Genomic DNA, 17,096 nt, shown 5'->3' with positions numbered 1-17,096 from the left:
CCCCTTTAATTCTCTTAAAGAGAACCAAGAGAACGCATCTAGTTTCTCTTTCAGATCGCAGCCATCACACTTTTCTAATATAAGCGGTAGGTCATTTCCCCTTGACCTCTTCTCTGGTCTTCCCTTTCTGTCAGATTTTTGCTTTTCCTCACGCAGGTATCGAGATGTCCTGGCTGGGAACTAACCAGACACTGTAGCCAGCCAGTGTCTGCATTTGTTTGTACAACTAGCATCTATGTTAAGAGTACATATAGCCCAATCCCATGTTTCTGTAAACATACTCAGAATTGAGAATTATATCCCCTGTTTATAAAACCTTGAAAACAATCACCTAATTTATTTTTATCAAATTTTAAAGGAAGTAATAATTCATTTAAAATAATAGGGAGCTACAAAACCATAACGCTTCTTCTAGATACAAAAGTATACAACCTTTATTGGAAATTTATGATGGTAAAAATGGTCAATTTTATGTGATGTACATTTTAACATACCACAAAAAAAAAAAAGAAGCCCAAGATTGCTTCATAAGATTTTCTAAACGGAGGCAGAAAATAGTGAGAAGCAACTTTTGTGCCTTGGTCCAAGTGGAGGTGACAGGGACACCAGGGATGGCCTGTGCTGGGGGAAGTCTTCGAAGAACCAGTGTCTCCCCAACACCCTCCTCCAAGTCACTGTGCATCAGGCCTTCTTCAGCTTCCTGGCCCCGCACAGCCGCCTGGCCACCAGGCCCAGCAGCTTCCCACAGAGCCACACGGTGCCCAGGGTGACCACCAGCAGGAACAAGAAGACATCCAGCAGGTACTGCTCATACCATGGCTGCTGGAAGGCATGGGGTTTGAGGTGAGCCGCTCCCCCTGTCTGGAGGATGTGGTCAATCCAGCCCACCAGCCGCTGAGCCGGGGTCAGGGGGTGAGAGCGCTTGATGATGCTGGCGGCCAGCACTGCCGATTTGTACCTGTTGGCAGATGCACACACACACACAATATGCGCATATATATATATATATGTATATATTTGTGTGTGTATATATATTTTGTGTATATATATACACACACATATATACATATAACATATATACATGTCTTGTTTACATATACATATGTATATATGCATGTGTGTATATATATGGATGCTATATATACATGTATATGTACATATACACACTGTATATATGCATGTATATGTATATGCATGCTATATCAGTTTGGAGGAATGTCAAAGGTCAAATGTTAACTATTTAGCCAATTCTGAGGCCAAAGCTGATTCTGACCATCACAGAATAAACTTCTGAAGGATTTCCAAATCAGACTTTTCTTGAAAGTTTCATGACCTAAATGATATTAAATCATTAAAAAATAAACTTTAAATTAGCAAGTTCTTTGGGTTATAAATCCTACAATAACAAATGATTCTATAAATTTGAATTATGTTTGTTATTTAAATTCTAATACTTCCTTTTGTTTGTTATTTAAGTTTTTGCAATCTTTAAATGAAAGACACCTAAATTTTGGGCCTGATAAATGAGAAAAATGGAGTCATAATTTACTGAAACGGGGAAGATTTGATGAGCAGGCTTAAGGGTGTTGGGAGCAGTCCAAAGTTGATATCTGGTAATGGTAACTTTGAGATGCCTACTTGACAATCAGAAGAGATGTCAGTTAGGAAGGTGATAAGATAGACTGCAATTAGCAGAAAGGTTTGGGTTGCGGATATCAATTTAGAAATTAACGTTAGTCTATAGAGGGTATTTTGAACCATGAGATTAGGTGAGAAGCCCAAGAGTTAACTGTGGATTAGAAATGACATGAGATCCAAGGACCAGGCCCTGGTGTGGAGCCCTACAAAGTCTGGAGGTTGTGGAATAGAGGAATTGACCAAGGAGACTGAGAAGGAGCAGTCAGTTAAGGAAGAAAAGTAAGAGAGTATGGTGTCTGGGTCAACTGAAGTCATTGTTCAAGGACAGACCAGTGACAAATTGGGATGAATTATGTTGATGGGGTAAGATGAAAACTGAAGAGCTGTCATTGGCTTTAGCAGTGTAGACGCCACTGGTGACCTGGATAAGAGCTGTTTGGTGGAGTGGGGGAGCCTCACTGAAGTTGGCTGATGAAAGAAAGGGACAAGAGGAAGTGGTGACAAAGAGTATAGTTGACTCCTTTTAAGAGTTTTACAGTGAAGGAGAGCAGAGATTTGGAATATAGCTATAAGGTGATGTAAGATCAGGAAGGTTTGTTTTAAGTCTAGGACCCTTCACTGTTAAATTTCTGGACTCTGATCATTGTACTGTGGTTATGTAGGAAAATGCTTCATTCATGGGAGACACATGCTGAAGTCTTTAGAGGTAAAGACAAATTCCCAAAGGATTCTGCCATTTGTATACATATGTAATATTCTGCAAAAAATAGAGAGAGAACAAAATATGGCAAACTGTTAATAAATAGTAAATATAGGTGAAGGGTATACAAGTGCTCATTGTATTATTCCTGTAACTTTTTTGGGAGTTGGAAACTTTTCAGAATAAAAAGTTGAGGAGAAACATGAGAGTTATTACAACAAGTTTTTTTTTTAATTGATAAAAGTGTTCCAAAAGAAAGAGAAAAGCAATAATGCAGGAGACAGTGGGGCAAACTGCAGAAGCAAAAGCTTTTGATAAGTGAGAGGATGTGATCCTCTAGTCCAGGGCAGGGCCTGGCTTCCAATGGGAGACAGCTACAAGAGCCGGTGGAGTAGAAGGGAGGCAGGGAGGCAGGGAGGCAGGGAGGCAGGGAGGTAGATTTGGCATGTAGGCTGGTAAATTTGATGGTAAACACATGTAGAAGTTTTTTGCTGGTGGCTTCTCTTTTTTCCCCAGTAAAATAAAACAAAGAATGAGTGAGAAAAATATGTTGGAGATTTGAGAAGATAAAATTAAAACAGTATAGGAGAGTAGGTAGGAAAGATGATTAGGAAAATACAATAAGATGGTCAGGCATCCTTGAGGGCCTCTGTCAGGGCCATGGTCATGAGTTTAAGTTGGAACCATTTGGGGTGGATGCTTCTTCCTCATGGGGAGGCAGGCTCATAGCAATGAGAGGACTGCAAGCAAGGAACCGTCAAGGTGTCTCAGGACCTCTGGGGCAGAGGGAGGAAGATCATAGCTTCTCAACTGTCCAGACAGTTGTTCAGTAGAGAGCCACCCTGATACACAAAGGCCTGGCTCCAAAGTCTCGGTTCTAGGGAGCCTGTGTCATTTAGTTTATTCATTTGCGAACATTAACTGCCTGCCAGGAAGGGAGTTGGGTGCTAAGAGGGTCTCTAGGGAATATTGGGGCTGCCCTTCTGTAGGCATCGTGCTGAACGCCACCCAAGAATCACTCTAGGGAGGGAATAATCCCTCCAGAAGCAGCAGCTCTTGGTCTTTCTGGATATTAGACTCCACCGAGAATCTGATGAACATTAGGCAAACACCCTCCAGGAAATGTATATATGCAAACACACTTTTTTTTTTTATAATTTCACAATTCCAGGGATTCATGGACCCCAGCACCTAATTGTGTTTCTTGGGCCGTGATTTAGAGGACTAGTATTTAGTTACTCTTCACCTGTCCAACAGTTACTTGAGAGCCTACTGTGTGCATGGCAGTGAAGTGAGATAGGCCATGATCAGTAAGAAAGACATGACCCTCCTCTGCTCATGAAGCTTACATTTGAGTTGGAGGAAAGGCCAATAAATAAGTAACCTAATACTTAGAATAATTATAAAGTATGAAACATGTTATGAAGGAAATTATGTAGGATAACGGGTTGATCAGAGAGAGCCTCTCGGAAGAGGGGACATTGTAGGAGAACAGAAAGAATGTCCAGGAACAGTTAAGGACAAAGTCCTCTGGAGGAAAGAAATATGAATTTGAAGAAGTAAAAGGAACCCTCCCACACCCAGCACCTGGTTAGAATTGTATATTTGGCATGTCAAGAGAACAAAAGGTCTAAGAGAGAAACTTTTATAAAGTTTCTTTTAAAGACAGAATTCTTCCTATCATCTGTTCTAAGTCCTGCTTATTGAAATATAAGGGTCATTTGTTTAACTTGGCATTCAGGGAAGAAAATAGGTCCATTGGCATCTTGATGCTGAGTTTTAGCTTATTTGAGGAGCCAGGGACCCTCTGGTCAATTCCACTATATACCTCTTTTCTCCGATGACTTGTTTCATTTTAAGAGCCAGGGTGTCCGCCTTGAGCTCTTCTGTCAGGATGGAGACACCCAGATTTTTGGCTTCTACTCGGATTATGTTTCCAGGCTGGTCTGCAAAGAGCGGAATGCCCACCATGGGCACACCATGTTGGATAGATTCCATCACACTATTCAACCCTCCATGAGTGACAAACAGGCGGATGCTGGGGTGAGCTAGGAAAAAGAAGAAAGATAGCAAGGATGATGCCTAAGAAAGAATTTCTAGAACTTGGGAAACACAATAAGGGAATCTAGAGGCATTTGGAACAACTGTAAAGAGGCAGTTACCTGGGAGACACTCTGTGAGCATCCTCAGAAACCTAGGTCTAAGACCTGAACCAGAGACCAGCTGAAGCTGAGGATGCAGAGACAGAACTAAGCTCAGGATCTCCCAGCATTTATCTATCTATCCATTCATCGTCCCTCTAATTCATTTTTAAACATAAATTGTGCCTTATGCCTTAGTATTGCCAGTCCTTGTCATACCATCCCTTTCTCATTTGGAGCAAAATAAAATGTTGAGGAGGCATTTATCTAGCCAAGGAACTCAGAAACCCCCAATGTGCTTTTGTAAAGTGCATTTCTTGGGCTCTACCACAGGCTACTGAAATACATTTGCAAGGGTAGAACCAAAAACCTGTGTTCCCAATTCACCACGTAACTCTGGTCCAGTCTGTTGCTATGCACATGAGGTGTCCCAGGATGCAGCACAGGCCAGAGAGGAAACCCACTGGTGATGCTGTCATGACATCTCAGACAGGACAGTGAGGAGGTCTGTCACACTGCAAGGCCACCACTTGGTGTCTGCATGTGTCTGTGTATAATGAGCAGCTGGCTCAGGGCCACTGTGAAGCAGAGACTCCCCTCCTGGTGTGCACTGATATGCCCCAAAGCACTTACAGGCACTTCTTGAGTGCTCTGGCTGATTCTGATCACCTGTCCATTGCCAGAGGCCACAGGAACCCCACTGGAATATCGCTAGTGGCTGTGGATAACTGGTCTGGGTCATAAATGAATGAAAGGGCCCTAGAGTGCCAGTCTTTCCTGGTGCTTTGCCTTTCACTAACAGATGCTTTCCTTTTACATGATGGTGGAGTGCCCACGTAGGGGTGGGGTCTGCAATAAACCCCAAAGAAAAAGTAACTGAAGAGGAAAAGGCAGCCATGGCTCCTGCCAGCAGAGAGGATGCCCTTACCCAAGAGGTCGCTCTGAGGAAGCCAGTCCACAATTTTCACATTTGCTGCCAATTTGATGTCTTTGGGCCAAAGAGAAGGACTACACTTCCATATCACTCCTTGAGGCAGCTGAGCAAAGGCACTGTTCATCTCCTTAAGAACCTCCGGGTACTGAACAATGTCCACCAGGGAGCCTAGGGCCACAATGATGAAGCCCTTATCGCCAAACTGGGCAATGAAGTTCTCGAATTCCTGGAGAGAGCAAAGACAAGAAAGTTGCTACCTGGCTGCCAATAAGAGTTACAGTGTTTATGGAGCACACCTTTCATTTGAACTCTGTGTGTTTCCCCTGTTCAAGGTAAATCCAAGACTTCCCTGCCTACAGGTTAACATCTACTGCAGCTGATGGTCTGGAAGAGGGAGGTTTTCTGAGCCTTGATTCCTCAGGATCACAAGAGTGGTATACGCTTTCTCTCCAGGCTTCGTAGTTTGATGAGTTAAATTTCAAATTCTTCTCTTATTGCATAGGAGGGAAGACGGGGGACGGTTTTTGAGAGCATCCTCCAGAAGACTGCGTTAACCCTTACCTTCCCCCTGCACTACGAGCTTCCCCCAGAGGCACCAGGGAGATAATCTGGATCCTCATGTGGTCAGTAACTGGATTTCATCTACCCCTGCTGGGGAAGCAGCAGAAATATGTAGTGATGGTCAGAGAGACAGACACATGATATGTGTGTCACGATTTACACAATGTAAACTCAAGTTCTCCGTTTTCTCAGTTCCCTGTGACCTATGTGCGCTTTGCCATAGACGAGCTGTGAAGTTCAAGGACATCTGTGCTCCTCTCAGCCTCCATTCTACCCAAATGACATTCTTAGAGTATGCTCCTGAGAGGATCTCTCATCACTGCTCTCTACATTTCTCTGATCCCACGAGTTACTCCTCATGGCATGGAAACCACATGGCATGTATTCCAGGGTTGGGTTGGGAGGTGCCCTGGCAGTGAAGCAGCATATGTAATTGATGAGATACCCATAGCAGCTCCCAGTTCCTGTATGTCACCTTGTTTCTGTGAAGCATGAAATATTTGGTTGTCAGAAATATTTCTCCTCACCGTAGCCCTGGCCCCAGTATCAGGCACAACCCTCTCAAACCTTCCCCAGTAGTTCTCTGAGCCAGTGGTTCTCAACCTTGGCTAAAAATTAGAATCATCTGGAGAACTTTAAAAAATTCCCACCCAGCTGGGAGTGGCTCAGTGGTTGAGCATCGACCCTAGGATCCAGGAGATCAGGGTTCGATTCCCGGTCAGGGCACATGCCCGGGTTGTTGGCTGCAGCCTATCAATGACTCTCTCATCATTGATGTTTCCATCTCTCTCTCTCCCTCTCCCTTCCTCTCTCTGAAATCAATAAAGATATATTAAATAAATAAAAATAAGTAAATAAATAATTTCCAATGCCCAAGCTGCTCCCCAGACCAATTAAGTCATTATTTCTGGGGAGGGGCCCCCAGCATTGGCATTTTTTTAAAGCCCTCCCTCCTCCCAAGTGATTCTGATGTGCAGTCAAGTTTGAGAACCACCTAGTGAGAGCCAGTGGCAGACACTGTAAGTTGTGTTGGCTGACTCCATATAAGAGGCTGTAGTATTTTAGGTCAGAAAGGCCTGGGGTTGGATGTGGCTTATGGAGGCTGAGGTTGAGCAGCTGAAACAGGAGCTCTGTAGTTAGTAAAGCTACAGGGCTGGGGAAAAAGCAGTAGTTAGAAAAGAAGATAAAATGAGATTTGGGTCTCTCACTAGCCCACCCATTCATAACAGAAGCAACCACTTAGCAAGTTTTATGGACTAAGCACTTGGTACTGTGTCTTAGAGAAATCAGGAAGACAGAAGAACAGCTGACTATCCATTCAAAAAAAAATCACAGACCCCCTACATTCATCCATGCACAAACATCAATTCAAGATAAATCACAGGCCTAAATGTAAAATCTAAAACTATAAAGCATATAGAAAAAGAGAGCATAGGAGGATATCCTTGTCACCTGGAGATAAGCAGAGATTTCTTAGATGATAAAAGAAAAAAATTTATAAACATCACACTTAAATGCTTCTGTTCGTCAAAGGACAATAGTAAGAGAATGAATAGGCCCTCTGAAGACTGAGAAAAGTATTCACAGTATGAAAAGATCTTGATCCAGAACATATAAAGAACTTTAACAGATCTATAAATAAAAAAACAAGCAACCTAACTAAAAAGGGATTGAAGATCAACAGACACTTCAAAAAAGAAGACATAAGGATGACTATCAACACATGGTGATGTGTTTAATATCACTGGACATCAAGGAAATAAAAATTGAAATTGGAGGTACCATTTTGCACTCACCGGAATGTTTAAATAAAAAGACCAACGTCACCTGATGTTGAGTGAGGAATACCAGCTCTGCTACTGCTGGTGGCAGCATAAAAATTGTACAGTCGCCTTGGAGAAATGATTAGCAATTTCTACGCCCAAGTACAAAGGTTTTACTTACTTGAGGTATTTGTTCAACAGGTTTATCCAGTAAACCTCCGATATAAACAGTATTAGGAAGCAGGGGCTGGGCAAAATCAAAGGCAAAGTCAGAATTAACAAACCACAGCTCCGCTTTCCTTTGAAGGTGAAATAACTCTGGCCTAGCGCCTTCTGGGAAATGTTCTCTGATCGTGCCGTCAAACTGAGCGAGGGTATACCAGTCCCTTAAGGTAGAGATGAAGAACATCAGCAGGTTCGTCATGCGGCCCCAGAAATCCATGTGATCTGTCAGGGAGGAGTAGAATGCGGGGACGTAAGACACAGGCTCAGGCAGCCCGAAACTTGTCACTCCGAACGTGGTCCCAAGGATGCTCACAAATGGCCTTGCCAGTTTCTCAGCAATCAGGAAAGTACAGGAGTCTGTTCCATCAACCACCACCAGGTCGAAACTCTCATTTTTCAAGGGGCCCATGATATCTGTCCTCCTGAGCAAATGACTACACTGAGTTGCATGTAGCTTTACTAACTTCAAGAGGTTCATAACTGGTCTTCTGAAAACAAACAAACACACAAAGAAGTGAGAGATATTCAATGTTCATGGAAAGCGTTCATCTGAAAACACTCAAAAGAATCTTAGCACAAGAAGAAAAAGCACGTCTGGCAGCAACCTGCCCACTGTACTGCTCTCGCCTGAGGACCACCTGCTCCAGATACTGGTATTTTTATGTTCCATCTCCACCATGCCATTTCCTTGCTTTTGTTTTCTCTACAATTCTCTCTGATACTTAGAATGCTTCTGCTCTCTTCCTTCTTTCTTTCCTCTCCTCTTCTTACCCATCTTCTGCTGTGCCTGCTCTGGGAGACATTACCAGATGTTCCTGTGCCTCTTATCTCTCTCTACTGGCTGAGTCCTGAAGCTCATTTATGATGCTCTGCATGACCTTCAGTTCTAAGTTAACTTTGTTCTCAAATGTACTCATGTGTAGGACTTGTTTTCCTGGGGATGTGAGCATCTTGATGACAGAGACCCATGAACACAAGTGGAGGAACAGCATTTTCATTGGAAACAGCATTTTCCTCTAAAAGCTGGGTGCCAGTGACATCTGCCAGGTTCTCACTTTCAACTATTGAGCCAACAGATATCTTCACACTCCATTAGCAGAAAACCCTGCAAAAAAGGTAATTGTTGCCTGGGACTCCTTTTGAAGGGCCAATGAATAAAGACTTGGTACTTTTCTCCACCCTTAAGGGCGTCTCCTGTGATACAGATTCTTAAAAGCCTACTGAGGATTAATGTCCTATGATAGTTTTCACTTGATGTTTTACTTTGTTTTATTGGGAATCTATTTCATTTTCTTTTAATAATGTTTAAACATGTGCTACAATTATACAGCACTTGACAAATGCCTGGCTAAGGGATTCTACACTGATGATTGCAGGACCCAGAGTATTGGCTGAAAAGTAATATCCCTGTTTCCTATGCCCAGGAATTAGGCAGTCATTTCATGAACCGGATGGTCAGAAATCAACTGTATGACCTCCTTTTGCTAACGTGAAGGCCCAGCACTTAAGAACCCCGAGGAGATAGCCCTGCCCTGTGTCCTCTGGAGGGATTATGGGGGCGGTGAGCAGGTAGAGACATGATTGGGTCAGGGTGGGTCTCTAGCCTGGCTGTATATATTCTGGGGAGCTTTACAAATACATCTATGCCTATACTTCACCGTAAATAATTTACATAAGCCTAGCCAGTGTGGCTCAGTTGATTGAGCATTGTCCTGTGCACCAAAAGTTGCTGGTTGGATTCCTGGTCAGGGCACATACCTGGGTTGTGGGTTTGATCCCCAGTCAGGGCCCGTACGGAATGCAATTGGTCAACCTGCTGATGTTCCTCTCTCTCTCTCCCTCTCTCTCTCTCTCTCTCTCTCTCTCACTTCCTCTCTCTAAGTATGTCCTAGGGTGAAGATTAAAAAAAAATGACAATAATAATATTAATAATTTACGTAAGACATTGTGAAGGTGAGACGCAGACATAAGAATTCTTTCAAAGCTCCTCAGGTGATTAGACTGTGCGCCAGGGTTGAGAATTCCTACTCTGGAGGGAGAGAGAAGGTGAGTGTGCATTTGTCCTAACGCAAGAGCACAGGATATACCACCATTCACGTATGTTTAAATGGTTCAACTATATTTAAAACTGGTTCAGAAGAAAGAATAAAATGGAATGAACTAATGTTGGGACAAAAGTTAAAACTTCTGTTTCAATAAAGAAACTCTTTCCTGTGAGGATAATTACTGATAATTACTGGGGACCAGTGAAAGGAAGGTGGTTGTTTTTGTCATCTCAGCAGTGTGATGGGCAGGGCAGGCTTCTTCCAAAGGACATGAGATGCTAAGGGGAAAACAGATGTGACCAGATGTACAGCCAGTTCAGGCCATAGCAAACTTCATGAGGGGTTTCTGATTGGATCATTGTTTAAAAATTAAAAAGAAAAAAAAAGACAGCTAGCTTAAGCCAGAAAAGAGTAGCCTAAGGAGGATTCTTGAATTATTCTCAAATTGTGATAATTTTCCAAATTATATATAGGACAAATCAAAGGTTTCAATAACCATCAAAAGCTGGTCAAGAAAGATGTGACCTATTTTGGTCTAGTATTTTAATAAATCTTGATCTTCAGATAGTGCAATATGTTCACCTGTGGCTACTATGCGACCATGTGTTACCCACTATGATAGGTTGTGTGGCTCCAGTAGTGAGGAAGGAAAATATGGTTTTGCCCTTATGGAGCTTACAGTTTAACAGAGAAAACAGATGTTGAACAAATCATTATAATTAATAAATATTAGTAAGTTTTCTAAGTATTTTAAAGGAAAGAACCAGGCATTGTGAAAGTATAGAAGTAATCTAATTAGTCTAGCAATTAGTATGGTGTTTCTGTCCGTGTGCTGCACCAATGTAATATAAATCAGTGGGGATTTTTAAATTAAGCTTTAAAGAAACATTTCAAATAGCACATGGGATAGCTTTGAGAAACAGGGCATATGGTATAAATTTTTAAAAATTAGCACATGAAAATATAAACATTAACTTGACATAGGAGAGAGAAAATACTTGTAGAATTCTGCACAGTGCTAGGGCTTATGGGACATACTCTAAAAGTGTATGTTTCCTGCACAATCTAGTCAGAGGAGAGAACAGAGGGAAGAGCTGGGGTGGGCATGTTTGTTTTTTCAACCCCTTTTATTTTCTGCTCTATCTCTAATAACTACATTGCTTGGCACGTATTAAGTCCCCAATAAATTATAATATATAGACTTTTTTATTGATTTCAGAGAGAAGAAGGGAGAGGGAGAGAGAGATAGAAACATTGATGAGAGACATTGATCAGCTGTCTCCTGTATGCCCCCTACTGGTGAAAGAGCCTTCAACTGGAGCATGTGTCCTGACCTGGAATAGAACTGTGACCTCCAGGTTCATGGGTCCACCTGGCTCAACCACTGAGCCAGACTGGCTGGTCCCAATAAATCTTTATAATGAAAAAGACGAAGCACAAAATTAAGTGCTAAAACAGTGGTATAGAGAAGTTTAGAGGAAGAAATGGAGTAAATAAAATAGATTTTATGGAGGGGACAGTATTTAAAAATGCCTTCACTGGGGAGTACATCTTTTAGCAGAAATGAGGGAAGAGCAAGAACATTCTAATTAACTCAGATAGGCATGATTTTTCTTTCAGTGATTTCATGCTTAAGATGAGTAGTTTCTTGTTATTTTGAGTTTCAGATGAGTGGCATTTCCAGGAGATTGCCTCATGACTTACACTCCATAAAGCTGAGAGTGAGTCCCAAAGTTCTGCATTGAATGAATCATAAATGGCCAGGTTCAAGTTCTGCAAAAATCAATCTTTGTTATTGACCCAATCATCAAAAAATTTATGAGAAGAGAAAGGAACAGAAGGAAGTAAAACTGAATTACTATGACTATCCAGTGATGAAATGGTGAGCTGCCCCTTACTGTCCCTGAGCTGGAGAGATTAAAGGCAAAACAAATAGTCTATTAAAATTTATATTTAAGCCCTAGTGTCAGCCCACAGACTGAAGGGTTCTGGGTTCAATTCCAGCCAAGGGCACATACCTCGGTTGCAAGCTCCATCCCCCAGCCCCAGTTGGGAAGAGTGTAGGAGGCCACCCACCTGTGTGTCTCTCACATCTCTGTTTCTCTCTCTCTCTCTGTCTCTCTCACTCTCTCTGAAAAGCAATGGAAAAAATATCCTCAAATGAGGATTAAAAAAAGATTTTATATTTAGGGTGAGATTCCACCCCTGCTCCCAGTTTCTCAGGATAATTTCTACTCGTAAATAGGCTTGAAAGCGGAACTTTCTGGGGATGTTAACCAGAGAGCCACATCCGCAAGGCTGCCTGATGTGATTGGTTCAGTGATGTTGGAGATGTTTCCCATTCATTTATTCATTTATTTATATTTCTCAAATAATGATTGCTTTTCTTTTATTTAAAATAAAAAACTATTACCTCCCCAGAAAAGCTTCCTTTATACAGAATTCTAAGTTTTTCTTGAATTCCTGGTGATAGTCTCCAGGAGGAGTCCAAAGGACACTTTGGTATGTTTTTTCCTTTTTAAAGCCTAAGAAGAGAGAGAAGAGAAAATGTAATTAAATGTCACACATTTTTAGTCCTTTCACTTATTTCTCAGAAATTTTTTTTCTCTAAAACATCTTTATTGAGATATAATTCACATATCATAAATTCACCCTTAAAAAGTGTACAATTTAGAGGTTTTTAGTAAGTGTGTGGGGTTGTGTACCCATCAGCACAATCAATTTTAAAACATTTCTCATCCTCAAAAGACATATCAAACTTATTAGCAGTCACTCTCATTGTTCTCATACTTTTATTTAATTCTTTAGAAACAACTTTCTGTAGGTCCCTGAATAGATTTGTAATCATCAATTTAAAGTCTTTTTCTAGTAAATCTATTGCCTGGGCTTCCTCATGGACTATTCACTGTTTTCTTTTAATGTAGTTTCCTATTTCTTTGTATGTCTCATAATTTTTTGTTGTTGTTGAAAACTGGACGTTTTGAATAGTATATTGTGGCAACTCTGGAAATCAGATTTCCTCCAGCCCCAGTTTATTATTATTGCTGCTTATCATTGTTGTTGCTACTGCTATTTAGTGTAAAATCTATTTTTCTTGTCATAGTTGGCCATCAGGGTCTCTGATCAGTTAGTTAGTGGTCATCTAATAATTAGGCTAAGACTTCCTCAAATGATTTGCAACTATAACTGTCCCAGCTTTTTCTGAGGGGTTCTGTGTGGGTGCTGGGTACGCTTTCAATGCCCTGGCAGACAGCTTATGACACTGCCATTGCCTTCACTTTCTGCTTGCTCAGAGGCTCACAGTTAACCAATAGTGAGCAGGTAGGACTTTCTTGGGTCTTTCTTGAGCATATGCACAGCCCTACATATGCACATGGCCATCTTGATTCCCAGAATTATGTCAGAGCTTTTCAAAGGCAAGAGGCATCTTCTCAGCTATGTCACAATATTGGGTTAAACATCCTGAGTCTACACTGTGATGACTGTGTAAAAATTATTCATTATTGAGCCAAATAGTATATCCTCATTTGATTTCTTTCAATTTGTGCACTTTCTTGTCCCTAGAATAAATAATCACCTTTCTTTTCTTTTTTTAAAAAATATATCTTTATTGATTTCAGGGAGAGGAAAGGAGAGAGGGAGATAGAGAGATAGAAACATCAATGATGAGAGAGCCATTGATCGGCTAGCCCGCAACCCGGGCATGTGCCCTGACCGGGAATTGAACCCCGATCGCCTGGATCCTATGTCATCGCTCAACTGCTGAGCCATGCCCGGCCGGGCATTACCTTTCTTTTTCACTTGTTTAGTTTTGTTTGTTTTATTTTGTTTCTGTGTCAATTGGTCAGTCTCCCAACTTTCTCCAATATTTTCTCAATACAATTTTCAATAAGGTCAACTTCCTCTTTCTTTTTTCCAGGAAATGTTCCTCCTGGGACCTGTCATTGATCTAATCTGGACTGACTGCTGTCCAGGCCAACCGCACAGCTGGTATCTTACAGCAAATCTTTAAATCTTTTGTTCTGCCAATTCTATTCTCTGACCCTTTGTCTTCCTCTTTCTTGGTTAGCTGTTGTTCTGGTCAGCCTAAACCCTGTAGTTACTTCTACTTTTTGAGAAATTTAAATTTATATGAAAAGGAAAGCCTTTGAGACTATTTTATTGTAAAATAGTGTTGGTTTTCTGTATACAATGTCAATGCTAAAAGTTTGATGATGCCTGGCCAGGTGTGTCTCAGTGGTTGAGCGTTAGCCCAGGAACCAAGCAATCATGGTTGGATTCCTGGTCAGGGTATATGCCCTAGTTCCAGCTTGATCCCCAATAGGGGGTGTGCGGGAAGCAGCTCATCAATGATGTTCTTCTCTCATCGATGTTTCTCTCTCTCTATCCCTCTCCCTTCTTGTGTCTCTAAAAATCAATAAAAACATTTTTCAAGAGTGTGTTTTTCAACACTTTTAAAGAAAGGAAAGAAAAAAATAAAGGTCGATGTCATTCTGGGTCTTATTCATTATTGAAGTATATGGAAACTTTAAAGCTATTTTTATTAATCATTGGTATTCTGAATTTTTACCATGATTTGCCTTGCCATAGGTTTTTGTTTTGGGGGTTTTTTGTGTGTTTTTTAATTCTTTCTGTTAGATGCTAGGTGGGTCCTTTCAATACGAAGATTTGTATTTTAGTTATAAAATTTTTTCTTGTATTAGTTCTTTGATAATTTTATCTTGCAATTTCACTGCTTTCTTTTTCTGGAATCCTTATCAGTAAGAAAAACATGTTCATTCAACCTTCACCAACTATAGGCAAGGTTTTAAGCAACATAAGTAAAGCAGCATTTTATTTATGGAGATGTGTGTGAAGGGTTTGCATCGATTGGCTAAAGGTGTAGGTGAGGGGGTGAAGGTGTAGGTGAAGGTGTAGGTGAGGGAGCAACGCAGAAGGCAATGAGCAGAGCCAAACAGCTTTGCAAACTTTCTTTTGCTAAAGTCATAGTTTTAAGCTGGACCTTTAAATAAACACTTGCCAACACTCAGTATTTTTGTTCATTATAATAATTCAGAGGGCTAAACTGAAGTTTTGCAGAACATTTAGCATATGCAAGGCACTCGCAGCTTATCATCTATGGAAGGAGGGCCCAGAAACTACTGTCCAGTGTGGTCACCATTAGTCACTTGTGGCTATTGAGCACTTAGGATGTGGCTGGTGTGAACTGTAAAATACACATCAGATTTCAAAGGCTTATTATAAACAAATGTGGAATATCTCATTAATAATTTTTATATTGTTTACATGTTGAAATGACATTTTGGATATATTGAGTTAAATAAAATATGTTATTAAAATTAGTTTGATCCGTTTCTTTTCTTTTAAATGTGTTTCTGGAATTCTAACAATCACATTATGGGGCTTGTATTTGTGGCTCATTCTATATTTCGATTAGACAGCACTAGTCCACAGAATTAGAAGAGATGATACCTGATACAACATGAAATTCGTTGTGTTGAAGAAAGGTCACATTATGCCCATGATCTTGAAGAATCTGAGACGCCCGGTCCATTAGTAGATAATGGCTTCCCCCTAGGAACAAGGCTTCTGTTTTTTGAGGTGCATGGAAAAAAAAAGCAAGGGTGGGAGGATAGGGGACCAGGGGAGCTTCAGAATAACCCCTGGCTGAGCCCTCGCCTCAAGCAACCCTCCTCTACAGTTTCCCCGTCCTGTGACCCGGGACCTCCCTGTCCATGGGACAAGCATAGAGCATCTCTCTTCCTTGGAAACGGACTACCTGTCACTCAGGGCTGTGTCCCCTAACCGTCCCTGCACCGGGCGGCATGCACGGGCTCCTCAGAGCAGACAAATCAGAGCTCTCCTTCAGCTCTTCCCTGGACCCTCTGCAACAGTGAAACCAGAAAATGTCTGGTTTCTCCAGGAGGCACTCACGTGGAGAAGGTGGTGGACCTAGAAAGGTCCCTGGAGAGTAAATGCTTTTGACAGGAGGTACTTATTTGGGGCCTGAGTTTGGCTCCACTTGGAAGTCAGACACCCTGGGAGTCAGACACCCTGTAGCCCGCGCACCAGACACCTTTAGAAATCTGCGGGACCTGATTCGCATTAAACTGCGGAACCTTGGTCCTGGGACTGTGGCTGAGGCAAGCTGCCTGCTTTCCCAGCTGGCTCTCAGCCTCGGAGGAGCCTGGTGCTTTCCCTGGGGACAGCTTTGTGCAGCCACAGCCTGGCAGCTCCAGAGAGGACAGGTGGGTCCCCTGTGTCCACAGCCCGGGAGCGAGCTCCGCGACGGCTCGCAGCACTCACCATACAAGCTCAAGGTCAGGATTTTGGCGCCTTCCAGGAGCGGGAGCCAGCGCAGCAGAGGGAGCAGGAGCAGCGCCTGCCCGGTCATGCTTCCTCGGGGTGCCCTGCGGAGCAGGACAGGGCTGTGGGCTCTGCAAGGCGCTGGGACCTCTGCACCCTCGCCCTGCACAGCGATCTCTGCAAACTCCCTGCAACGGACCCGAGGGCACTGTGGTGTCTGCTCCTCCCAGATAGAGCAGCTTGTCAGTCCTGGCTTCTTTACCTCCTCCCCTTTGGGCCCCAATGATTCCTGCCCTGCTGGCCTCTCCCTTTGATCCTGTCTAGAAATCCGGGGCTGATGTGAAAATCAGGTCAATGACACACCCTTCCTCGAAGCAGGCAGGTGACAGTCTGAGTCACGTTGGTCTGGAATTCCAATTTAGGATACGCAGTCTGCCTTCCGTATTCCCATGTCCTGTCTTCTGGACCTTTCTCTAGACTTTTGAGTGCCCTATTGGTCACCCTTCTTACTAATTTCATCAGTGACACATATCTAATCTCCATCCCCTCCTGCTCCCAGGAAAGAGACCTGGGGGTGCTGAGGTTTAAAAGGCATCGCCAACTGTTACATATAACCCAGGAGCCCGGTCACTGCACAGTGGTGACACCCATTTATTTACTGATTCAGCACAAATTTATCAAGCACCTGTTGGGACAGGCACCGGTGGTTCTGCAAACAAAAAGCATTCCTCCCAGAGCTTATGTTTGAGAGGAGAGATGAGCATTAGCATGTGTTATAGCACG

The 17,096-nt window shown here is 42.3% G+C and overlaps 1 protein-coding gene across 1 annotated transcript; it reads right to left on the bottom strand.

Annotated features, from left to right (window-relative positions):
* Window positions 1–681: 681 nt before the first annotated feature.
* Window positions 682–16,401, bottom strand: LOC107546193 (UDP-glycosyltransferase 3A2-like). Its single transcript, XM_016224509.2, has 7 exons — window positions 16,314–16,401; window positions 15,480–15,581; window positions 12,421–12,532; window positions 7,919–8,450; window positions 5,408–5,639; window positions 4,167–4,386; window positions 682–958 (listed from the first exon to the last, which is right to left on the bottom strand). The coding sequence occupies exons 1-7, from the start codon at window positions 16,399–16,401 to the stop codon at window positions 682–684; spliced, it is 1,563 nt and encodes a 520-aa protein (XP_016079995.2).
* Between the last annotated feature and the right edge of the window lie 695 nt (window positions 16,402–17,096).

Source organism: Miniopterus natalensis, chromosome 3, assembly GCF_054644295.1.
Source record: "Miniopterus natalensis isolate mMinNat1 chromosome 3, mMinNat1.hap1, whole genome shotgun sequence".
In the NCBI taxonomy this organism is placed as follows: Eukaryota; Metazoa; Chordata; class Mammalia; order Chiroptera; family Miniopteridae; genus Miniopterus; species Miniopterus natalensis.
The sequence above is the reverse complement of the archived record's forward strand: the minus strand, read 5'-3'. Positions and strand labels throughout refer to the sequence as shown.